Source organism: Macaca thibetana, chromosome 1 (genome assembly GCF_024542745.1).
Source record: "Macaca thibetana thibetana isolate TM-01 chromosome 1, ASM2454274v1, whole genome shotgun sequence".
NCBI lineage: Eukaryota > Metazoa > Chordata > Mammalia > Primates > Cercopithecidae > Macaca > Macaca thibetana.
In genome coordinates, this window is record NC_065578.1 from 207,871,621 (window position 1) to 207,897,072 (window position 25,452).

Here is a 25,452-nt window from a genome sequence, read left to right on the forward strand (position 1 = left end):
TTTTGTATTTTTGGTAGAGACGGGGTTTCATTGTGTTAGCCAGGATGGTTTTGATCTCCTGACTTCGTGATCCACCCACCTCGACCTCCCAAAGTGCTGGGATTACAGGTGTAAGCCACCGCACCGGCCTCTTTTTTTTTTTTTCTGAGTCTTGCTCTGTCACCCAGGCTGGAGTGCAGTGGCATGATCTCAACTCACTGCAACCTCTGCCTCCCAGGTTCAAGCAATTCTCTCACTTCAGCCTTCTAAGTAGCTGGGACTACGGACGCCCACCACCACACCTAGCTAATTTTTGTATTTTTTAGTAGAAAGGAGGTTTCACCATGTTGGCCAGGCTGGTCTCAAACTCGTGACCTCAAGCAATCCACCCATCTCAGCTTCCCAAAGTTCTGGGATTACAGGCGTGAGCCCACCGAAGTAAGGTAGACTAATGCTACCTTAAGAAGTTTGAGGAACTTGAACTTAAGCATAGATGCTGTTTGGGGATGCCTTTTAGAGCAATGTAATTAACATTGTTAATTACATTAACAATCTAATTAACTATGAAGGAGTAGTTCAGTTTGAACACGTGAAGAGAAAATAAACGAGTACCAGGAAATCGCTAAATAATTCAAAAGTAGAAATGTCTGTCCTAAAACTAGGAAGCCAATATGTTGTATTTGATATGATTTCCTACCTCACGGATTGATAGTGATGCCATGGGAAGAGTTGTCCCTGTTCTCATGGGAAACTCCGCATCCTCCCACCTGCATGGTGTGCTGTGTGTTCTCATCCTGCTTGTTCAATAAATACACTCCCTGCCCCTGTCCCCCAAGCCTTGACAGAGACCCTCTTGGGAATCTTCTGTTACAGTAAACCAAAAATCAGTGTGCCCTCCCCTCCCAGTTATGGCAAGAATACAATGGAAACAACTCTCCAAAACATTTTTTAATCTTTTATGTATAAGAGGATAGAGGGGAGGGAGAAGACTGTGACCATGGGAGCATTTGGAAAACCACCTGAGAAAAGTTGCTATTAAATTCAAATTCTTTCCCAGTGTTTCAGGAGCCTGAGGCAGGAGGACCACTTGAGACTAGGAGTTTGAGACCAGCCTGAGCAACATAGTGAGACTCCTATCTATACAAAAAAAAAAAAAAATTAATTAGCTGAGTGTAGTGGTGCACACCTATAGTCCCAGCTACATGGGAGGCTAAGGCTGGAGGATCGTTTGAGCCTGGAGTTCGAGGCTGCAGTGAGCTATAGCTATAACTGTGCCGCTGCACTATAGCTTGGGTGACAGTGAGTCCCCATCTCAACAAAAACAAAACTAAAACAAAACAAAAAACTCAACTTCTCATATTGAGAAAAAAAAAAAACACTTTAAAGAAATCTGGGTTAATAATTTTGACATTGTGGGAATGACTGTGATTGAAGTCACATGCTTATTACATTGGGCTGTGATGAATGACCCTTCAGTGTGCATCAGAATGTGGGGATGCTTATCAACAATGCAGACGTGTGCACCCCTGGAGATTCCAACTAAGGAGGTCTGGGGGAGAGCCCAGCACTCTGATTGAGAGGCAGGAGAGCTGAGAGGGACACAAACCTGGGTCAGATGGCAACCGCTGTAGCTGTAAAAAGATGACATACACAGCCTTAGGCAAAGGCCACACTTTTAGCTTCAGTTTCTCAGATCATACTATTATGAAAAGAAAGTCTTTTATTCTAGTCAGAATTGTGTGTGAGACAATGAATACACATGGTCTTTTATTTGAACCAGTCTAGCAGCTCAGTGCATAATAGGTGAATGAATACCAATGCATGTACGGTGACTCACACCTGTAATCCCAGAGCTTTGGGAGGCCAAGGTGGCTGGATTACTTGAGGCCAGGAGTTCCAGACCAGCCTGGTCAACATGGCGATACCCCGTCTCTACTAAAAATACAAAGATAAAATTAGTCAGGTGTGGTGGCATGCACCTGTAATCCCAGATACTGGAGTGGCTGAGGCAGGAGAATCGCTTGAACCTGGGAGGCAGAGATTGCAATGAGCTGAGATCATGCCACTGCACTCCAGCCTGGGCAACGAAGTGAGACTCTGTTTCAAAATAAATAAACACATAAAATAAAAAAGACTGCTAATGAATGTAAAAAACAAATGACTTAATCAATCAATCCCTTACTTCATCCTGACTTTTCAACCCTGAGTTAAATGGTTCTGTATTTAAGGCTAAATAACTTTAAAATTTTACATGATACTAAAATTTCTTTTATAATATATTTCTGCCAACTTTAAAGTTTAGAGTATGGCCTTGAATTCTGTGACTAAAGATTAGAATCTGATGGAACAAAATCAGTTTTTAAGCTGTTTTGTACCATCTTCACCATTGGTAGGGAAACTGTGAAGTTAACACAACTTTGGAATGGAAGTTGCTTCCTAGCAATTCATATGGAAAGATGTTAAATGTTTAACATGAGTTTTAAGTTCCTTTGCTTTTTGCTGGCAACCTGAACTTGAACAAGAGAACCAAAGTGGTTTAGGTCTGACCTTTAGGAGGGTGAGCTGTTGGGACAAGTATAATCCCACTCTCTACTGTCTGAAAGGCTTAATAAAATGACAGACAAATGAATACAGTGGAATTTAATATCATGTTGTTAATCAGGGGATTTTTTTTTTTTTTTTTTTTTTTTTTTGAGATAGAGTCTCCCTCTGTCTCCTAGGCTGGAGTTCATAAGATTGCAGGCATGCGCCACCACACCCAGCTAATTTTTGTATTTTCAGTAGAGACGTGGTTTCACCATGTTGGCCAGGCTGGTCTCGAACTCCTGACCTCAGGTGATCCACCTGCCTCAGCCTTCCAAAGTGCTGGGATTACAGGCATGAGCCACCGCAACCCACCAGGCGAGAATGTGTTTTGATTGTCTCCTCTTCACCCCGTTGGTGAGGGAGGGATTCCATCTTAGGGTTACAGGGATGGCCAAACACATAACACTCAACACTGAACAGATGAGATCGACAGGAATTTATGAGTCATGTATACTCAGCCTGGGAGAGGAGGACACTGTGCATCACGCAGGGCCACAGGGGGGTTGCACTTAAGAGCAGAGCAAACAACCAGGGGCTGTCAGACAGTCTTTATAGTATTAAGAGGGTGGGGTGCCTCCTGGTTGTCATGCAGAATGTGATTGACTTGTTTGAGTAAGTCCATGGAGTCGGGGGAAATGAAGCCCTTTACAAAAAGAGAACAAGGACTGTGCCTGGTCCCCTTGGTAAGGGGCATTTTTTGGCTAGGGGACTTTCTCTATGGGAGCAGAGTGGCAAGGGGAACTTGTGGTTAAGCCATTCAGGACCTTCCCAGTTCTTTTTTTTTTTTTTTTTTTTGAGATGAAGTCTCACTCTGTCACCCAGCCTGGAGTGCGGTGGCACGATCTTGGCTCACTACAACCTCCACCTCCTGGGTTCAAGCAATTCTCCTGCCTCAGCCTCCTGTGTAGCTGGGATTACAGGTGTGAGCCACCACGCCCGGTTAAGTTTTGTACTTTTAGTAAAAATGGGGTTTCACCATGTTGGCCAGGCTGGTCTCCAACTCCTGACCTCAGATGATCCACCCGCCTTGGCCTCCCAAAGTGCTGGGATTACAGGTGTGAGCCACTATTCCTGGTTAAGTTTTGTATTTTTAATAAAGATGGGGTTTCACCATGTTAACCAGGCTGGTCTCCAACTCCTAACCTCAAATGACCCACCTGCCCTGGCCTCCCAAAGTGCTGGGATTCCAGGCGTGAGCCACTATGCCTGGTTAAGTTTTGTATTTTTAGTAAAGATGGGGTTTCACCGTGTTAGCCAGGCTGATCTCGAACTCCTAACCTCAAATGATCCACCCGCCCTGGCCTCCCAAAGTGCTGGGATTCCAGGCGTGAGCCACCACGCCCAGTTAAGTTTTGTATTTTTGGTAAAGATGGGATTTCATCATGTTAGCCAGGCTGGTCTCAAACTCCTAACCTCAAATGATCCACCCGCCTTGGCCTCCCAAAGTGCTGGGCTTACAGGTGTGAGCCCTTCCAGGTTCTACCAGTGTCAGGGCATCACATAAATTGAGCCTCAATGTTAGGTCTTATACAGCAGTTCACCCCTGGATGCCATGGCATAAATTTAAACCTTGATGATGGCTGAGACTTCTAGGGAATAGAAGTGCCCCACTAAGAAGCAAGGAAGGCACTTGACCAGGAGGGAGAGGGCCACATGGTGAGACTATCACCAAAAACATGAACTTTAGAGGTGTCCCACGATGGCCAGTAAAGGCGGTTGAGTAGGGAGTACATGTCCCCAGAGGTTGTGGATTTAGATTCATTAAGGCCTGTGGCAGTAGTGACACCCAGTAACTTACATAGGAGTTCCTTGAAGATTTCATTATGCCTCTCAATTGAACCTGCTGCCTGATAAGAGAGGGGAGGTGAAAGTTTCATTGAATGGCTTAAGAACCCGGCATTGTATATTCTCAGAAGAAAAATGAGTGTCTTGTTCACTGTCAGTAATATGTGGGACTCCAAGGGGGACCAGAAATGTTCTACTGAAGCCTCGTATTATGGCCTTGCTGTACGTAGGGACATCTGTTTCTTTGATTTATAGTTTGGGTGTATTTGAAGCAAGAGATTCTGAGAGTTCCTTACCACAAAGGATGCAGCTCTTAGGCAATGGTCCAAGAGTTTATAAAAACTGTGCAGATGGGGCAATTTGTTGGCCAGGACATCCAGCAATAAGATGACTGCCTGAAGTTTGACCAGTTTTGCTAACCTTGGGTCCCTCCTTTATCAGGGATATGCTGGTTAAGGGATGGAAAGCAGCAGCTATCCACTGAGCTTCATCGTGCATGATGGGGGTGATGTCATCTGTAAAGTCTACAAATTCCCATTGCTTTTCACCCAGTTGTTTTGAAGGGGCTCCCCAGATAACCTAGAAGTCTGCAAGAGGGGTGACTTTTTCCAGCACCACGGGCTCTGGTGAGGGATGGGGGACGCCACCCCTTCCTGCAGATGGAATATGCCAGAGGGCCCGGGTTTGGCTCCATCCTGTATCAAGGAGGCCTTGGTAACCATGCGGAGCTTGCAGGATTTTGCTTCCATGACCCAAGACATAATGGACAGAGCAGTGTGGAGGGGCACAGCTAGGGTTTAATGACAGCCTCTATTTCCAAGAGAGCCCAGTATGCAGCTAGCAGATGCTGCTCTAATAATGTATAGAACAGAGCCTAGGAGGGCAGTTTCTTGCGTCAAAAGCCTGTGGACAACTTTCAGCTGTCATGGGTGGTCCAGAGACTTCAGGGGGAATGCGAGGAGGTTGCTGAAGCCCCTGCAGTGTAGAAATCTCTAGGGGTCCTAATGGGACTGCCTGCTGTAGACTTTTATTAGAGGGGCTCAAATTTACATTGAGCTAACTTGCAAGTACTGGCATCAATGGGACTAAATTTGTAAATGAGAAATATGTTGCCACCAGAACCCAAAAAAGAACTAAAAAATACTAGACTTGTATTCACATTGTGGGTGCAGAAAGGGTCAATACTCTTTATTGACAGTGTCTGCGTGGGAGCAGCCCTTAGTTTACCAAGTAATTTTTAGAAATTTCACCACAGTGGCAGGGCCTTGCCCTGTGTGTGGGGGCAGTGGCCCATCTCTTTCCGTGAGCATTGTTGTGAGTACTGTACTGCGTGGCCTGCATGAGAATGTCAAGTGAGAATGTCCTCAGAGGAGAATCTCATCCATGTAATGTCATCACACTCATGAGGCTGAGAAAGGGGGATGCAGTTAGATCTTGCCTACAAAGCCCATGTGTGATGACCAGGCTCTTGAAAGGCCCCATCGGCGCCTTGTAAATATGTATTGTGTCCCTTTGCAGATGAAGGCAAACTTTGACTGAGAGACTATTGTGATAGGCACTGAGCAGAACATTTCAGGCAAATCTGTAATAGCAAAATATTTTCTGGTCACTAATTGGATGGAGTCGGTGTTTTCCAATCATATTGGGCATGGGGTATGGAAGCCTTAAGGGATGGGACCACAGCAATAAAAGTGTAGTAATCCAGCTGGATGCGGTGGCTCATGCCTGTAATCGCAGCACTTTGGGAGGCTGAGGTGGGCAGATCACCTGAGGTCAGGAGTTCAAGACCAGCCTAGACAACATGGTGAAACCCTGTCTCTACTAAAAATACAAAAATTAGCTGGGTGTGGTGGTGAGGACCTGTAATCCTACCTTCTTGGGAGGCTGGGGCAGGAGAATCACTTGAACCTGGGAAATGGAGGTTGCAGTGAGCTGAGATAATGCCACTGCACTCCAACCTGGGTGACAGAGCAAGACTCTGTCTCAAAAAATAAATAAATAAAATAAAATTGTAGTAATCCACCGTGAAGCATCTTCTTCTTTTTTTTTTTTTTTTTCAGGAGACAGGACGTTGCTCTGTCACTCAGGGCTGGAGTGCGGGGGTGTGATCACAGATCACTGCAGCCTTGACCTCTGGGAGTCAAGTGATCCTCCCACCTCAGCCTCCCAAGTAGCTGGGGCAATAGGCATGTGACACCAGGCCCAACTAATTTTTAAATTTTTTTGTAGAGATAGGGTCTTGCGCTGTTGCCTGGGCTGATCTTGAACTCCGGACCCCTAAGCCACCCTCCCATCTTAGCCTCCCAAGTGCTGGGATTACAGGTGTGAGCCACCACACCCGGCCTGTCTTCTCCTTTGTGTCCAGGTTTCTTTTTATCTTTCTTTCATTCCCTTTTTATGGTCACTGTATATACTTTTGGCAGGGGCGGTCTTCTCTACTCTGCTCACATTGATAAATTTCTTCCCACGGAGAACCGCAAATCGTATAATCAGGGGTGGGGCCTTCCCTGTGGCAGTGGTTGCTGTCATGTAGTTTAAAAATTGTGGGCTTATGTCAGGGTGAATTAACCCTTTTACTGTGCCCCGGGGCTACCAGGAGTTTTCCCTACAACTCGGAGGATCAGGATCTTTGTTGCAATAGGGGCATAAGCTGCAGCGTGGTCCAGCCCAATGGAAGAGTGCTGGCCTGTAACCCAGAGGTGGAGGGACTCTGCTACGGCTTTGTCTTTTCTGCCATGAGGGTTTTCTTTAATTAATTAACTAATCTGTTTAGGGATTTTTTCTCTCTTGTACAAATGCCCTCAGAATATTTTGGATTTCTAGCGACAAAAAGTTGTGGCTTTCAGTTTTTGTCTTCATATGATCATCTGTGACAGGGACCTTCTGGGAGGTTATGAGCAGAGGGTTGGGAGCCAGGTGGACCCCGTCGCAGGCAGCCACCTCTTCCTCCAGGGAATGCCAGTCGGTCTCCCTGGGGATGGGGTCCTCATCCAGTCAGGTGGTTTTGTCTGTGGCCCAGGTGGGGACATTAAACCCCCTATGGCAAGATGAGCTATTTGGTGTGTTGGAAGCAGCAGCGCTGAGCACAGCTGGGTGCTCTCGCCAGGGGCTGTGTGCCAAGAGAGCAGTTGAGTACTAAATACTTTTTCCCCTTTTCTTTCTTCATTAGCACCTGGGCCACAGACCGCCGTGGCTGTGCACCTCGATGCCCCTGGGGGTCAGGAGAACACATGGGCAGCAGCAAGGGAAGCAGCAGCTGAGGGGATAGGCAGGGTCATGCCCTCGGCCTTAACAGCAACCAGGGCACAAGGGAAACTCCCCTGGGGAATTCCCTGGTTTCTCTCCTTCCTTTCTGCAAACCTCTGTCTGCAAAGGACCATCCCCATGGCTGACCTGGGGATGCACATTCACAAACAGTGTCTGTACAGCTGCCCCAAGTGGCCAGTGATGGTCACCAGGCTAGTTGTGTTGCTAAGAGAGCTTGCACCTATCCCTCGATAAGTGGGACTTAAGCAGCAACCGGTTAGGGGGTTGTGCTACCACCGTCTTTACAGATGGGAGCCTCAAGAGACCACCTGCCAAACACAGGCCCAACCTGACAGCACTGGGGTCCAGTCAGTTCACAACAGTTTTCATCTTGGGATGAGATAGCAAGCAATCAACAGAGACAACACAGCATTGCATAGGCCAGAATGCAAATCTTCTGGTAATCGTCAATTCCATCCCAGGCAGCCTGCATGGTATTAGTGAAGTTGGTTAGCCGAGAGCAGTTAATGAAATCTGACCAAATATCCTTGATTGTGGTTGGGTCATCCTGTTCATTACGCCAGTTGTTTCTTTTTTTGGAGACAGGGTCTCATTCTGTCCCCCAGGCTGGAGTGCAGTGGCATGATCAGAGCTCACTGCAGCCTTGAACTCCTGGGCTCAAGCGATCCTCCCCTCTCAGCCTCCCAAGTAGCTGGGACTACAGGCACACACCACCATGCCTGGCTAATTTTTAATTTTTTTGAGATCGGGTCTCACTGTGTTGCCCAGGCTGCCCTCAAACTCCTGTCTCAAGTGATCCTCCTGCCTCAGCCTCCTGAGTAGCTGTCGTTACAGGCACGAGCCACCACTCCTGGCTATCACTCCAGTTGTTTTGATCACCTTCTCCTCACCCCTGCTCTAGGATTATGGGGATGGACACACACACACACCCAACACTGGAGAGACAAGATCAGCAGCAGTTTATGAGTCACATATGCTGACAGCCCAGGGGAGGAGGACACTGCCCATCACACAGAGCCATGCAGGGAGACACAGATGTTGTACCTGAGAGCAGAGCAAAAAACCGTGGGCTGTGTGAGGCAAACACTGTGGCATCAAAAGGGTGGGCTGCCTTCTGGTTCCCATGGGAGGACATGATCAGCCTGTGGGAATAATTCCACAGGTTGGCAGGAAACTGAAACCCACTACCCAAAGATAAGCAGGGGGCAGTCACAGTGGCTCACGCTAGTAGTCCCAACACTTTGGGAGGCCAAGACAGGAGGATCAGTTGAGGCCAGGAGTTCGAAACCAGCACGGACAACACAGTGAGACCCTATATCTTCCTTCGCTGGGTGTGGTGGCACATGCCTATCTTCCCAGACACTTGGGAGGCTGAGGCGGGAGGATCACATGAGCCCAGGAGCTCCAAGTTACTGTGAGCTGCACTCCAGCCTGGATGACGGAGTGAGACCCTCTATCTCTTATTTTTATTTTTTTTTTGAGTTGGGAGTTTTGCTCTTGTTGTCCAGGCTGGAGTGCAATGGCACGATCTCAGCTCACTGCAACCTTCGCCTCCTGGGTTCAAGCGATTCTCCTGCCTCAGCCTCCCGAGCAGCTGGGATTACAGGCATGCGCCACCACGCCCGGCTAATTTTGTGTTTTTAGTAGGGACGAGGTTTCACCATATTGGTCAGGCTGGTCTCGAGCTCCTGACCTCAGATGATTCGCCCACCTTTGTCTCTTATTTTAAAAAAATAAATAAAAAATAAGCAGGAATTGTGCCTAATCTCTTGGTAAGGAGTATTGTTTAGCAGGGGGATCTTATCCTTAAGAGCAGAGTTTGGAGAGGAGTTTGTAGTCCAGCCCTTCTGATTTTACCAGGTGCCAAGGCAGCATGTGATACTGAGCCTTAATTTTAGGTCTTACACCATGGAGTGTGTGCTTTTTAAAATCACACTTTGTTTCTTTCTTTCTTTTTTTTTTTTTTCCCCTAGCTGAAGAATGTAATACGATTACTTTGAACTGCCCACCAAATTCAGATATGAAAAATCAGGTAAGAATAATTTCAACTATATTTTACCCTTAGGTACATGATAACCCACCTAAAATGTTTTGAGAATTATAGAACTTTACAAATAAAAAATGAAAAACAGGATTTCTAGATCATATACAGGGTTTGCAAATGGTCTCTAAGCATCCTAGTAAAGCAGCATATCTTTAGAACTTTTTTACTTCTAATAAGTATTGTAGCTTTCACTCATTTTTTGAAATACTTGTCTACATGCCAGCAACAGAAAATCAATGCTGGTGAGTTAGAAAGGAGAGCTGCTTTCTTTCTAATGCAGTTGGCACCCTGGGGATGGGCAAATTCTTTAAGACACAACAAAACTAGATACTCTAATATAATACTTTTGTAATGCTTTATAAAACTTTAATTTTTTTAGATATCAGATGTCAAACTTTAACATATTATTTCTATTATCCTTTTACAAAAAAGGAAATATTTATTGTGTTATGATTATAAAAGAATGTTATTTTTTAAAATTTTTATTTATTTATTTATTTTTTGAGACAGAATCTCACTCTGTTGTCCAGGCTGGAGTGCAGTGGTGTGATCTTGGCTCACTGTAATCTCTGCCTCCCAGGTTCAAGAGATTCTTGTGCCTCAGCCTCCTGAGTAACTGAGATTACAGGTGTGTGCCACCATGCCTGGCTAATTTTTTTTTTTTTTTTTTTTTTTTGAGACGGAGTCTCGCTCTGTCGCCCAGGCTGGAGTGCAGTGGTGTGATCTCGGCTCACTGCAGGCTCCACCTCCCAGGTTCACGTGATTCTCCTGCCTCAGCCTCCCGAGTAACTGGGACTACAGGCGCCCGCCACCACGCCCGGCTAATATTTTATTTTTATTTTTTGTATTTTTAGTAGAGATAGGGTTTTGCCATGTTGGCCAGGCTAGTCTCAAACTCTTGGCCTCAAGTGATCTGTCCACCTAGGCCCCCCAAAGTGCTGGTATTACAGGCGTGAGCCACTGCACCTGACCAGAATGTTCATCATGTTAAAGTTCAGATTGTGCAAAAAGGTACATACAAAAAATTGAGAATTGCCTGTCATTCCACTGTTCCACCTTTTGATATACATCTTTCTGGGGACTTCCTTGGTCAGTTACTTGTACTGTCCAAGCCACCTCTGTTCTCTCCCAAAGCTCATTAGCAGAGTTGCTTAACTATATTTACAGCATTCGATATCTCAAAGGCATGTCTTGCCTCAAATAGGCTGATTCAGTTCTGCTCCTTCTATATATAACATCAAGTTAATTTGTAACAAGTTTTGCCTAGTCTTGCTTTAAAAACATCAGTCTGTAATAAAGTCTTTAATAGTAACATTGTTGGGTAGTCAAATCACCTCTGTAATAAAGAGAAGTTACACAATAGTTGATAAAATAAGCAATTTAAATTAAAACACATAACTCTTGAAAATGGTCAGTGGTGCTACTTTTAACTTTGTTTCGGGGAATCTTCAGCCGTTAATTGTGAATATCAGACTTGACTTTACTCTTGATACTCAACATTTTCCTTGAAATTACAATCTAATAATGGGCTTCTGTACTTACCGAATTTAAACTAGTTTAGTAAACTGAAAGTATAAATTTGTTCTTCTCATTATCCTAATTTTTAAACAAAGTTTTGCTCCTCAAATTTTTTTGGTAGCATGTAGACTTCCTTGAAGATAAAAGAATGCTAAGTTTTTCATGTACTTTACTTTTAGGGATTTTCCAAAACCACTTAAGATGAGGTACAGAATATATGTTAGCACACTGTTCAGCATTTTCCCTAATTTCAGTGTTATAATTTTGGCTATATCAAGTAAATACTGTCCTAAAAGGTGAAAATATATTTATCAACTAAAAAAATAGGGGAATGACCTCTTTGAGATTTTTAAAGTTCTGTTTTAAAACAAATGTCTTCTTGTCCTATAAAAAGTAGTACTATAAGCAGCTGGCTGCTTCCGTTGACTATTTCCTTGTATAATCTATAGGATTTGTTTTAACTGCTAGATACTCAGAAGGATTCTTTGAAATGAACTTGGCAGTTAGAACAAAGAAACTTCACCAGGGAGAAACGTTTAAAAGAAGAAAACAACCCACACTCCACTCTATAGTTCAGACATTAAAAGCAAGCTGGAGGCCGAGCTCGGTGGCTCATGCCTATAATCCCAGCACTCGGGGGGGTCGAGGCAGGTGGATCACGAGGTCAGGAGTTCAAGACCAGCCTGGCCAAGATGGTGAAACCCTGTCTCTACTAACACTACAATAATTAGCAGGGTGCAGTGGCAGGCACCTGTAATCCCAACTACTTGGGAGGCTGAGGCAGGAGAATTGCTTGAACCAGGAGGTGGAGGTTGCAGTGAGCCGAGATTGTGCCACTGCACTCCAGCCTAGGTGACAGAGTGAGACTCTGTCTTAAAATAAATAAATAAATAAAACAAAAGCAAGCTGGAAGTATGTTCTTTAGAATAATTATTATCTGCCTTTTTAGTGATTTTTGTAATTTAAGAACTAAAATCTACTCCTACTAAGGATTAATTTTAGCTTCCTTTTTTGAATGATGCTGAGGAACAACATGGTAGTGTCCTAGCATCAAAAGTTAAAGTCTAAGCCAGGCATGGTCGCACATGCCTGGGGTCCCAGCTACTCAGGAGACTGAGGTGGGAGGATCGCTTGAGAGTTGGAGTTTGAGGCTAGTCTGGCAACATAGCAAGACCTGGCTCTTAAACGAAACAAAACAATAAGGTCTGACGTCTCAAGTAGAGTTTCAGAAAGAACCCTATATTTTTAGTTATTTAAAATCAATACCCCATCTACTAGAACTATTCAACTTCTACAACTTACTACAACTGGTATTTATTGAGGATATACTCTAAGACCAATGTGAACTGGGTATTCTTGGACATAAAAAATACAGGAGAAGGAGGTGGTGGAAGATGAGACCCCAGGCAGACCTTATAGAGTTGTTGGAGAGGCGGTACACACACAGTTTGATTCTTGGATGTGCGTAAGGCTCAGATATGTAAACAATTTCCATACTTTACGTTAAAGAAAACATTTCCTAGGACCTTTATCAATCAATAAAGTTTTAATTACTTTAACTACATGCACAAGCATATGGCAAATGAAAGTAAAGCAAAAATTTGTTCCAGCTGGGTACAGAGGTGCACGCCTGTAATCCCAGCACTTTGGGAAGCCAAGGTGGGCAGATCACTTGAGCCCAGGAGTTTGAGACCAGCCTGGGCAACATGGCAAAACCTCAAACTACAGAAGATACAAAAATTAACCACACCTGTGGTCCTAGCTACTCAGGAGGCTGAGGTGAGAGGATTGCTTAAACCTGGGAAGCAGAGGTTGCAGGGAGCGGAAATCGTGCCACTGCACTCCAGCCTGGGAGACAGAGCCAGACCCTGTTACCCCCCCAAAAAAAAAAATTAGTTCCAATTTGTAGCCAAGAATCCATGCCAAGAGGAATCTAAGGTAATAAAACAAAAATAAGAAAAATAATAAATATTAGGGTACTAAGTTGGAGTTAGAAGTTATGAAAAGAATGACATTGTCTTCTTTGTTGTTTATTTGGGTTACAAAACAAGTTTTTTTAGTTTTAGAAACTACATTAAGAAACTACAGTCCGGCTCGGTGGCTCATGCCTGTAATCCCAGCACTTTGGGAGGCCAAAGTGGGCAGATCACCTGAGATCAGGAGTTCTAGACCAGCCTGGCCAACATGGTGAAACCCCGTCCCTACTAAAAATACAAAAATTAGCCGGGCATGATGGTGGGCGCCTGTAATCCCAGTTATTCGGGAGGCTGAGGCAGGAGAATGGCATGAACTCAGGAGGGGAAGGTTGCAGTGAGCTGAGATCATGCTCAGCTTGAGCCTGGGAGGCTGAAGCTGCAGTGAGCTGTGATTTTGCTACTGCACTCCAGCATGGGTGACAGAGCAAGACTCTCTCTCAAAAAAGAGGAAGAAACTACAGTATCATTAAGTTATTGGCTCATTTACTCGCGACAAACATATTCCACTAATGTAAGATGTTCATAATAAGAGAAACCGGGGGTAGGATATATATATATAGGAATTCTTTACACTGTCTTCTCAAATTTTCTGTTAATCTAAAATGATTCTAAAAGGGTTACTTTAAAAAGCATACTATATAAAATTTAGATTCTAGATCAATGAAAGGCGCATTGCCCGTTTCACCACTTGAATACAACTATTTTTGTTACTTCGTTGTATTCCTTTGTACATTTTTGTATGTATAATTATAAAAACTGCAAATAAGCCTGGGCGCAGTGGCTCATGCCTATAATCCCAGCACTTTGGGAGGCCGAGGCAGGTGGACCACCTGAGGTTAGGAGTTTGAGACCAGCCTGGCCAACATGGGGAAACGGAAACCCTGTCTCTACTAAAAATACAAAAATTAGCCGGGCGTGGTGGTGGGTGCCTGTTATCCCAGCTACTCTGGAGGCTGAGGCAGGATCGTCGCTTGAACCCAGGAGGTAGAGGTTGTGGTGAGCCGATTGCACCACTGTACTCCAGCCTAGGCCACAGAGTGAGACTCCATCTCAAAAATCAAAAACAAACAGAAAACCCCCCAAAAAAACCCTGCAAATAATTTGATATTGTTCCATATCCTGCTTTTGTTGTTTAATAATTCAGAAACATTTTATCCAGTTTGCTCCATGGTTTTGCCATCCTGTTGCTCTATGGCCATGATGATGTCACGGTCATGATGATGTCACAGTCAATGGCAGCATGGTATGCCCATCTAACACAGAAATAGATTCTAGGATGCGAGTCTGAGGGCCGGAGCCAGAGCCCTCCTAGTAGGTGGAATGGTATAGCCCAAGCTTGTCCAACCCGTGGCCTGCAGGCCATATGTGGCCCAGGACAGCTTTGAACGCAGCCCAACACTAATCTGTAAACTTTCTTAAAACGTTATGAGTGTTTTTGCAATTTTTTTTTTTGCTTTTTTTTTTTTGAGATGGAATCTTACTCTGTCTCCCAGGCTGGAATGCAGTGGTGTGATCTCAGCTCACTGCAACCTCCGCCACCTGGGTTCAAGCGATTTTCCTGGCTCAGCCTCCCTAGTAGCTGGGATTACAGGTGCGCACCACCACACCCAGCTAAATTTTTTTGTGTTTTTAGTAGAGACAGGGTTTTGCTATGTTGGCCAGGCTGGTCTCGAACTCCTGACCTCAAGTGACCTACCCGCCTCAGCCTCACAAAGTGCTAGGATTACAGACGTGAGCCACTGTGCCGGGGTTTTGGCAATTTTTTAAAGCTCTTCAGCTATCATTAGCGTTAGTATATTTTACGTGTGGCCCAAGACAATTCTTCTTCCAGTATGGCCCAGGGAAGCCCAAATATTGGACACCCCTAGTATAGACAGAGGATCTGAGGGGAGAGTCTGTGACAGAGTGAACTTGGCTTGAGAGATCTTAGGTGATGAGGCTGGAAGATAAGTTGAGACCAGGGCACCAGAGCCTTGAATGCCGGAGAGGCGTAGGTGGTGGAAGGTATTGGGGATTTTCAGTGATTTTCTCATGACCTTATCTGGGATCCCAGGGGGACTTGAACGAAGATGAGACTGGATTTTAAGCCTCTGCCTGGGAGAAGGATGCTATTGACAAGATCAATAGAGAATTCAGGAAGAAGACCATCAGATGTGTGTGTGTGTTGTTAGGACTGAATTTTCTTGGTTGGCTGGTTAAGAAAGAGGAGATAAAGGTGTGTGGAGTTTGGGGTATGTGAGATTTGTTGTGCCAGTGAGACTGCTTGTGTGGATGACACAGCACTAGGTACTGTGCTTAGGATTCATGCATTGGGAGGTTATAGTTGAAGCCCGAGGCATGGATGAGACTGTCAAGGAAATTCGTCCTTATAGGAAAGCAGACAAGTGAACCAAGATGGAACCTTGAGGAACACTTACTTTTGGAGGCCAGAGGAAGAAAGGAGCTCAGGGGTAACTAGAGGAATAGCCAGAGAAGAAAGCCATCTGTGGTCAAGGCAACGATTCTTTCCTTCATAGTACTGATCCTAGTTCATAGCCACATGTCTGCTGACTATTTCATTGTCTTCGCCCATTGATTAGGCTATGCTCCTTGAGGGAGGGACTCCTGTGTCTTTTTGTTCATAATTGTATCTTCAATGCCTACTACATAGTAGGTCTCAATAACTATGTATTGAATAAAGAAAGGGAAAAGCCAGGGAAGGACATTGCCTCACGTGTCGGGGAAGGAATAGTCACCACCCGCAGGAGGCACCGTGTGGTCAAGAGGGAGACCTACCAAGACGTCATTGGATTTACTTGCAAGAGTTAAGAAGTGAGTACGAGAATGCTTATGCAGTTCTATCCAGAAATTCATTAAGGTAGCAAAGAAACATATTAAAATGTTATTTGAAGGTATTGAAAAATACAGAAAAGGCTTCCTTTTTACTTTTCAGGGTGAGAAACTTCAGGATTTTAGAAAGAAAAAGGATCAGCAGGAGTGGAGGATTACAAATAATGGCGAGAAGGGGGATAATACATGGGATGTTTTCCTATAGAAGGTAAAGGGGATTCATTTTCTGAGCAAATATTTATTGATACGTATGTTTGGTAGAGAACACACAACACTAAATTTTCCTCAAGGAATCTGTAACCTGGCAAGGAAGTCAAGAAATACGCACACGTAATTTTGATAAATAAGAGTCATCAAAGGCACGGAGAGATGAATATTGCATTTTGAAAGTAAGAACCTCAGCCGGGCATGGTGACTCAGGCCTGTAACCCCAGCACTTTGGGAGGCTGAGGCAGGAGAATTGCTTGAGACCAGGAGTTCAAGACAAGCCTGGGCAATAAAGTGAGACCCCATCTCTATAAAAAATTTCTTTCTTTCTTTTTTCTTTTTTTGAGATGGAGTCTCACTCTGTCGCCCAGGCTGGAGTGCAGTGGTGTGATCTCAGCTCACTGCAACTTCCACCTCCTGGGTTCAAGCGATTTACCTGCCTCAGCCTCCCAAGTAGCTTAGACTACAGGCGTGCACCACTGCTCCCGGCTAATTTTTGCATTTTTAGTAGAGACCACCATAGGTCTCACCGTGTCGGCCAGACTGGTCTCGAACTCCTGGCCTCAGGTGATCCCCCCACCTCGGCCTCCCAAAGTGCTGAGATTACAGGTGTGAGCCACTGTACCCAACCAAAACTTTCTTTTTAATTAGCCAGGTGTGGTTGTGCACACTTGTAGTCCCAGCTGCTTGGGAGGCTGAGGCGGGAGAATCACTTGAGTCTGGGAGGTTGAGGCTGCAGTAAGCTGTGATTGTGCTACTGCATGCCAGCATGGGTGACAGAGCAAGATCTTGTCAAATAAATGAATAAATAAATAAATAAATAAGAATCTTAACTCTTTTTCAGAGGCAGGACTCAAAGAAGGTTGGATGGGGAAAGTTAGAAATATTCTTTTTGGATGCAAAGGCAAGAAGTTGAGTTAGTTGATGTGAAGCTGGTGTTGTGGCTTGAATCATGGCATTTGGTTGGGACAGGAGGGAGGAAATGGAGCAGAGTTATTAGGGGGCTAAAGAGTTTACTCTGTTCATACAGCAGGGAGGCAGAGACCTGCGTGAAATAGGCAATGGTATGACAGTATTTGATAAATGTGAAATAGATTGCGAGATAGTAGATGGTGAAACATCCATTCATCCCTCCATCTTTCAAGTATTTCAGCGCCAAGAATGTATTACCTGCACTCCCTTAGGGACTGCGGATACAATAGTGAATACCTAGAACTTACAGTCAAGTTTGGCATTGAAACTCTCCAACTGGGAAGGGTGAGTGGAAGTGTTTACGGATGCTCCAATAACAGAAGCTCCATAGGCAAGTACACTAAGAAAATCCCCCTCTTAGAGAAGCTCAGCACATATCCCTAAAGGCAAAAGATAGAGAGAACACCTGATCGACAGGTAAGCTTAGTTGAACAGAGAAATACTTGTTTTCCCAACCCCCGGGGCATACCTGTTAAATGTCCCCTGCATCTCACGTTTCCTCTAAATACTACTTTGGGAAGAGTTGTTCAAATGGAAGTCTTGAATGCCAGGATGGAAGAGTGTGAACTTGATGTCCCACACCCTGGAAATTTCCTGAAAGTCTGACGGTGGAATGATGGGGTAAAGAGGCAGAGTTCTAGAAAGGGCATCCTAGCAGAGGATGGTCTAGAGATTAGATAGGAAGAAAGACTGAGGCCAGGAGAGCCTGAGGGCTATTGCACTCACCCAGGGATGTAATCCCAAGGGTTTGGGATTTGGATTGTGGCAGGGAGAAGGAAGAGGGGAGAGTGCAGTTCTAATATGTTGGTGTTAGTGTATTAGGGCTGCCATAACAAAGTGCCACAAATGAAGTGGCTTAAACTTACCATCATCTCATAGCTCTGGAGGCTACAAGTCTGAGCTCAAGGTGTTGGCAGGGTTGGTTCCTTCTTTTCTTTTTTTTGAGACTTGCTCTGTCACCCAGGCCAGAGTGCAGTGGTGTGATCTCAGCTCACTGCAACTTCTGCCTCCTTGGTTCAAGCGATTCTCCCACCTCAGCCTTCTAAGAGTAGCTGGGATCATGCGCACATGCCACCATGCCCGGCTAATTTTTGTATTTTTGTAGAGACGGGGTTTTACCATGTTGGCCAGGCTGGTCTTGAACTCCTGACCTCAGGTGATCCACCCACCTCGTCCTCCCAAAGTGCTGGGATGACAGGCGTGAGCCACCGTGCCCCACCCAGGGTTGGTTCCTTCTGAGGGCTGTGAGGGAAGGACCTGCTCCAGGCCTCTCTTCTTGGCTTGTAGCTGCCTGGCTTCTCCCTGTGTTTCTTCACATAGTTTTCCCTCTTTTTTTGTCTGTCTGTGTCCAAATTTCCCCTTTTCATAAGGAAGCCAGTCATACTGAGTTAGAGTCCACCCCAATGACCTCATTTTAACTTGATTACTTCTGTAAGGACCCCATTTCAAAATACAGTCACATTCTAAAGTACTGAGGGTTAGGATGCCAACATGGGAATTGTGTGGAGACACGGGTCAATCCACAACAATGTTTGAAAACAAAGTAAAACAAGAACCTTACAATATAACAACAGCGCATTTTCAGGGAGAGATAAAGACTTGCTTTGGTGTCTGGCAGACGCTGGGACAGAAGTGGAGGGAAGGGCTGAAGGTCTGCTTCAGAGAATCCCCGCTGGTGACCAGGGCTGTGGTGCAGACCACTGTCGAAAATAGAAAAACCACTTGTTTGGGCAGTAGGAAAAGCAAGCACAGAGTCTGATCAACAAAAACTGAAGACCCCATGTCATTTAATCCTCTGAGGGCTGATTATCTAATTGGTGAATTACCTAATGCTATCATTTTCCCACTCCCGGCACATCATCCATAGTTGATTCTTTTATTATTATTTTTAATACGCTTTATGTTTTTAGAGAATTTTTAGGTTCACAGCTAAATTGAGCAAAAGGTGCACAAATTTCCCATTCACTCCCTGCCCCCACTCATGCACAGCTCCACCATGAACTGCACCCATATAAGACAGTGAACTTAATTGATAAATGTGTGTGTTCTGACTGCTCCGATGACTGGCCATTCCTCTGTCTCCCTCTCCTTGGGCCTCTCTATTCCCTGAGACACAACAGTATTGAAACTAGGCCAATTGATAACCCTACGATGGGCTCTAAGTGAGGAAGAGTTACATATTTCTCACTTCCAATCAAAAGCTAGAAATAATTAAGCTTAGAGAGGAAGGCATATCAAAAGCCAAGATAGGCTGAAAGTCAGGTCTCTCATGCTAAACAGCCAAGTTATGAATGCAAAAGAGAAATTCTTGAAGGAAATTAAAAGGGCTACTCCAGTGAACACACAAATGATAAGAAAGCCATTATTCTTATCTTATGCTTATCTTATTGCTGATATGGAGAATGTTTTAATGGTCTAGATAAAATGGTCTAGAATGTTTTAATGGTCTAGATAAAATGGTCTAGAATGTTTTAATGGTCTAGAATGTTTTAATGGTCTAGATAAAATGGTCTAGAATGTTTTAATGGTGTAGAATGTTTTAATGGTCTAGATAAAAAATCAAACCACCCACAACATTCCCATAAGCCAAAGACTAACCCAGAGTAAGGCCCTAACTCTCTTCATTTACATATATATATATATATATATAAAGAAGAAAGTCCTAGATGGCATCTTTTTCCAGTAAAGAAGTAAAAGTAAAGGAATATTATATATTATACAATATTATAAATATATAAAATATATAAGCATATTTTATAATATATAATATATAATATATTTTATATTTTATAATATATGTTATATATTTTATAATATATATTATAGATATTTTATATAATATAAATATATAAATATATTATATATTATATAATTATATATATTATTTATGTATATTTATATATATTATATATAATTATTTATATATATAATGTATGATAAATCAATACAAAAATACATGTTATAATATTATATTATATTAGAATATATAGATATATATTTTTTTAGATGAAGTCTTGCTCTATTGCCCAAGCTGGAGTGCAATGGCGCAATCTCCACTACTGCAACCTCCATCTCCTGGGTTCAAGTGATTCTCCTGGTTCAGCCTCCTGAGGTGCTGGGATTACCGGGATTACACACCTGGCTAATTTTTGTATTGTTAGTAGAAACAAGGTTTCACCATATTGGCCAGGCTGGTCTTGAACTCCTGACCTCAAGTGATCCACACTTCTCGGCCTCCCAAATTGCTGGGAATATAGGCATGAGCCACCGTGCCCGGACTCCTAACCCTCTTTAATTATATAAAGGCTGAGAGAATTGAGGAAGCTGCAGAAGCGAAGTTTGAAGCTAGCATAGGTTGGTTCATGAGTTTAAGGAAAGAAACCATCTCCGTAATATAAAAGTGCAAGATAAAACAAGCAGCAAGTGCTGAGAAGCTGCAGCAAGTGATCCAGAAGATGGAGCTACCATCATTGATGAAGTAGCTATACTAAACAACAGATTTCCAGTGTAGACGAAACAGCCTTTTACTGGAAGAAGATGCCACCTATGACTTCCCTTTTTTTTTTTTTTTTTTTGAAACAGAGCCTCATTCTGTCGCCCAGACTGGAGTGCAGGGGCGCGATCTCAGCTCACTGCAACCTCCACCTCCAGGGTTCAAGTGATTTTCGTGCCTCAGCCTCCCAAGTAGCTGTGATTACAGGCATGCACCACCATGCCCAGCTATTTTTTGTATTTTTAGTAGAGACAAGGTCTCATCTTGTTGGCCAGACTGGTCTCAAACTCCTAACCTCAAGTGATCCTCCCGCCTCAGCCTCCCAAAGTGCTGGGATTACAGGCGTGAGCCACTGTGCCTGGCCATGAGCCACCAAGCCTGGCCATCTAGGACTTTCCTAGCTAGAGAGGAGAAGTCAATTCCTGGATTCAAACTTTATAGGAGAGGCTAACTCTCTTGTTAAGGGCTAATGCAGCTGATGACCTTAAGTTGAAGCTAATGATCATTGACCATTCTGAAAATCACAGTGCCCTTGGAATAAGCCTCAATTTACTCTGTCTGTGCTATGCTCTGTAAATAAAACACCAAGCTTGGCTAACAACACATCTGTTTATATCATGGTTTACTGAATATTTTAGGCCCACTGTTAAGACTTATCGCTCAATCAAAAAGATTCCTTTCAACACATTACTGTTCATTGACAATGTTCCTGGTCACTCAAGAGCTTTGGTGGAGATATACAAGGAGATTAATGTTGTTTTCATGCCTGCTGACACAATATCCATAGCGCAGCTGCTGTGGTTTGAATATTTGTCCTCTCCAAAACTCATGTTGAAATTTAATCCCCCATGTAGTAGTTGAGAGAAGTGGGGCCTTTAAAAGGTGATTGGATCATGAGGGCTCTGGCATCATGAATGGATTAATCCGTTCACAGATTACTGGGTTTATGGATTAATGAGTTATCATGGGAAGGGAACTGAAGGTTTCCTAAGAAGGAGAAGCTACCATGTTAGCATGATCAGTTCCTTTGCCATGAGATACCCTGCACTGCCTCAGTAGAGGCCCCACCAGCAAGAGGGCCCTCACCAGATGCAGCCCCTCAACCTGGGACTTCTTTGCCTCCAGAACTGTAAGAAATAAATTCCTTTTCTTTATAAGTTGCACATTTTCAGATATTCTGTTATGAGTAACAGAAAATGGACTAATACAGCACCCCATGGACCAAGAAATAATTCTGGCTTTCAAGACTTATTTAATAAATACATTTGGTAAGGCTAAATGTAGTGATTCTTCTGATGGTTCTGTGAAAAGTAAATTGAAAACCTTCTGGAAAGGATTCACCATTCTAGATGCTATTAAGAGTATTCATGATTCATGAGAGGAGATCAAAATATCAACATTAACAGGAGTTTGGAAGAAGTTGATTCCAGCCCTCATGGAGGACCTTGAGGGGTTCAAGATTTCAGTGGGGGAAGTAACTGCAGATATAGTAGAAATAGCAAGCGAATTAAAATTAGAAGTGGTGCTGAAGATGGGGCTGGATTTCTGCAGTCTCATGATAAAACTTGAATGGATGAATAGTTGCTTCTTGCGGATGAGCAAAGAAAGTAGTTTCTTGTGATGGAATCTACTTCTGGCGAAAATGCTGTGAACACTGTTGAAAAGACAACGAAGACTTTAGAGTAGTACATAAACTTAGAATAGTACATCAACTTAGTTCATAAATAATGCATAAAGCAGTGGCAGGGCTTGAGAGAATTGACTTCAGTTTTGAAAGAATGTCTACTGTGGGTTAGATGCTCTCAAACAGCATCATATGCTGCGGAGAAATCTTTTGTGAAATGAAAAGTCCATTGATGCAGCAAACTTTATTATTGTATTTTTAAAGAAATTGCCACTTCTACCCTAATCTTCAGCAACCACCACCCTGATCAGTCAGCAGCCATCAACATCAAGGCAAGACCCTCCATCAGCAGAAAGATTACAACTTGCTGAAGGCTCAGGTGATCATTAGCATTTTTTAGCAATAAAATATTTTTGATTAAGACATGTACTTTTTTAGACATAATGCTATTTCTAGACTACAGTATAATGTAAATATACCTTTTCCATGCACTGGGAAACCAATTTGTGTGACCTGCTTTATTGCTATATTTGTTTTATTAACTATGTTTAATTATTATTATTGTTTTATTTTATGTTTAATTAAATCATATTAACTAATATAGTTTTCAAAACGACCCTATGCAGGATGTACTATTATTATGCCCACTTTACACATCAAGATCCAGAGAGGTTAAATAATTTAAGGTCATACAGCACTGAGCACTGATTCTCCTATCTTGACTCTACCATCTTTTTTTTTTGGAATGGAGTTTCACTTGTGTTGCCCAGGCTGGAGTGCAATGGCACGATTTCAGCTCACTGCAACCTCTGTCTCTGGGAGACTGTGATGGAATCTACTCCTGACAAAAATGCTGTGAACATTGTTGAAAAGACAACAAAGAATTTAGAGTAGTATATAACTTAGAATAGTACATAAACTTAGTACATAAATAATGCATGAAGCAGGGGCAGGGCATTCTCCTGCCTCAGCCTCACTAGTAGCTGGGATTATAGGCATGTGCCACTATGCCCAGCACGTTTTTGTATTTTTAGTAGAGACGGGGTTTCTTCATGTTGGTCAGGCTGTTCTCAAACTCCTGACCTCAGGTGATCCGCCCGCCTCAGCCTCCCAAAGTGCTGGGACTACAGGTGTGAGCCACGGCACCCGATTGACTCTACCATCTTGATTCTATTACCATGGCCACTGCACAGTTATCTGATATGGGCAGTGTACTCTAAGCTGAATTTTTGCACCTAACCCCAGCAGCCAACCCCACCTCTTCAGTCTGGAACTGAACCCACAATAATTCTGAGATATGCCTGTATTTAGTTATTTGATTTCCTTCATCAGACTTTGTATAGTTTTCCTCACATAGATCATATATGTATTTTGTTAGATTTCAGCCTAAGTCTTTCATTTTGGGGGGAGTTAATATATTATAAATGGTATTGTGCTTGAGATGTCAGGATCTTCTTCATTGCTCATATATAGGAAAGCAATTGACTTATTTGTATTTATTTATTTATTTATCCTGCCACCCTGCCATAATAATTTACTTTTTTGTTGACTGTTTCAGATTTTCTATGTAAACGGTCATATCATCTAAGCAAAGACAGTTTTATTTATTTTTCCACTGTACCTTTTATTTACTTTTTTGTGTTATTGCATTAGTTGAGACATAATCAATTCTTTTTTTTTTTCTTTTTTTTTTAAGACGGAGTCTTGCTCTGTCACCCAGGTTGGAGTACAATGGTGTAATCTCGGCTCACTGCAACCTCTGACTCCCAGGTTCAAATGATTCTCCTGCCTCACCCTCCCGAGTAGGTGGGACTATAGGCATGCACCACCACGCCTGGCTAATTTTTATATTTTTGGTAGAGACAGGGTTTCACCATGTTGGCCAGGCTGGTCTTGAATATCTGACCTTGGGTGATCTGCCCGCCTTGGCCCCCCAAAGTGCTGGGATTACAGCCATGAGCCACCACACCCAGACCATAATCAATTCTTTATTGACCGTCCTCTACATCTGAGGATGAGCTAGGCAGGAGGCAGGAGCACACTACAGCAGGGATCTTTGACCTGGGAGACAGAGGTTGAGTGAGCCAAGGTTAAACTGCTAATAAACCAATATATTTGTAAGCACATTCCAGTCTTCTGTGGTGACATTTGACCTCCAGACTCCGTCTAGGAGGTGAAAAAAAAAAAAAAGAAGAGTTAAAAGTCACAGAAGAATGAAAGCTTCTTCCAGTCCCTGCTTGACCTTTGTGCCTTTCCTTTTTCTACCAATGAAATGAGTAGAATGCAATACAAAAAAGTAGAAAATACCAGAGTGTCAGTGGTTCAAAATGCATGATGCATTATTGAAATAGAATGGCACTTTTTGTAAATGCTTTTTTGGTTTCGAGTAGACATTTTTTTTTTTTTTTTTTTTTTTTTTTTTTTTTTTTTTTTTATGATTGCTTTTTTTTTTTTTTTCAAACTTGAGACAATGACATAGTCTTGCTCTGCCGCCCAGGCTAGGGTGATCAGTGGCCGGATCTCAGCCTCACATGGTGCTAAATATACTCCGCCTCCCAGGTTTACGCCAATCTCCTGCCTCAGCTAAGGCACAAGAATTGCTTGAAGCTGGGACTACAGAGTGAGCCCGCACCACTGCACTCCAGCCTGGGCGCTACTCCGTTTTTGTATTTTTTAGTAGAGACGGGGTCTCACCGTGTTAGCCAGGATGGTCTCGATGAAATGAGTAGAATGATACAAAAAAGTAGCCCGTCTCGGCCTCCCATATGCTGAAATAGGATTACAGGCTTGAGTAAATTTTTGGCCTCGAGTAGACATCTTTTAAAAACACATATATTTGTGCAAAATAGTGTTACATGTTTCATTCTGTAGGTTGAGGTCAAAAAGTTGGAAGAGGCCTGCACTAGACTGTGAGTTGTTTAAGGACAGAGAGGCTGTCCTGGTCGTCTTTGGTCTCCAGTGTCGTGCATGAAGTGTGCACACACTGTAAAGCGTGTGAATATTTCGTGAGCGCGCTGGGTCAGGTTGTCCTGGGTACTGCTCAGAGTGCTGAGATGTGGTGGTAAACAAAAGACAGAACCCTGCCATCAGGAGCTGACAGCCAATGGGTGAGGAGGGCGCACAGCGGGGCAGGGCAGGTCAGGTCACTAGTGCTGGCACCAGAGCACCTATA

General features: G+C 43.5%; 1 protein-coding gene across 2 annotated transcripts in view; it reads left to right on the top strand.

The window, feature by feature from the left end:
* EDARADD (EDAR associated via death domain) overlaps positions 1 to 25,452 on the top strand; it is an 86,979-nt gene that overhangs the window by 23,861 nt on the left and 37,666 nt on the right. For both annotated transcript variants that reach the window (XM_050770285.1, XM_050770296.1), the window contains exon 4: positions 9,591 to 9,649. In XM_050770285.1, coding sequence (XP_050626242.1) covers positions 9,591 to 9,649 — 59 coding nt within the window. The remainder of the gene's footprint in view (positions 1 to 9,590; positions 9,650 to 25,452) is intronic.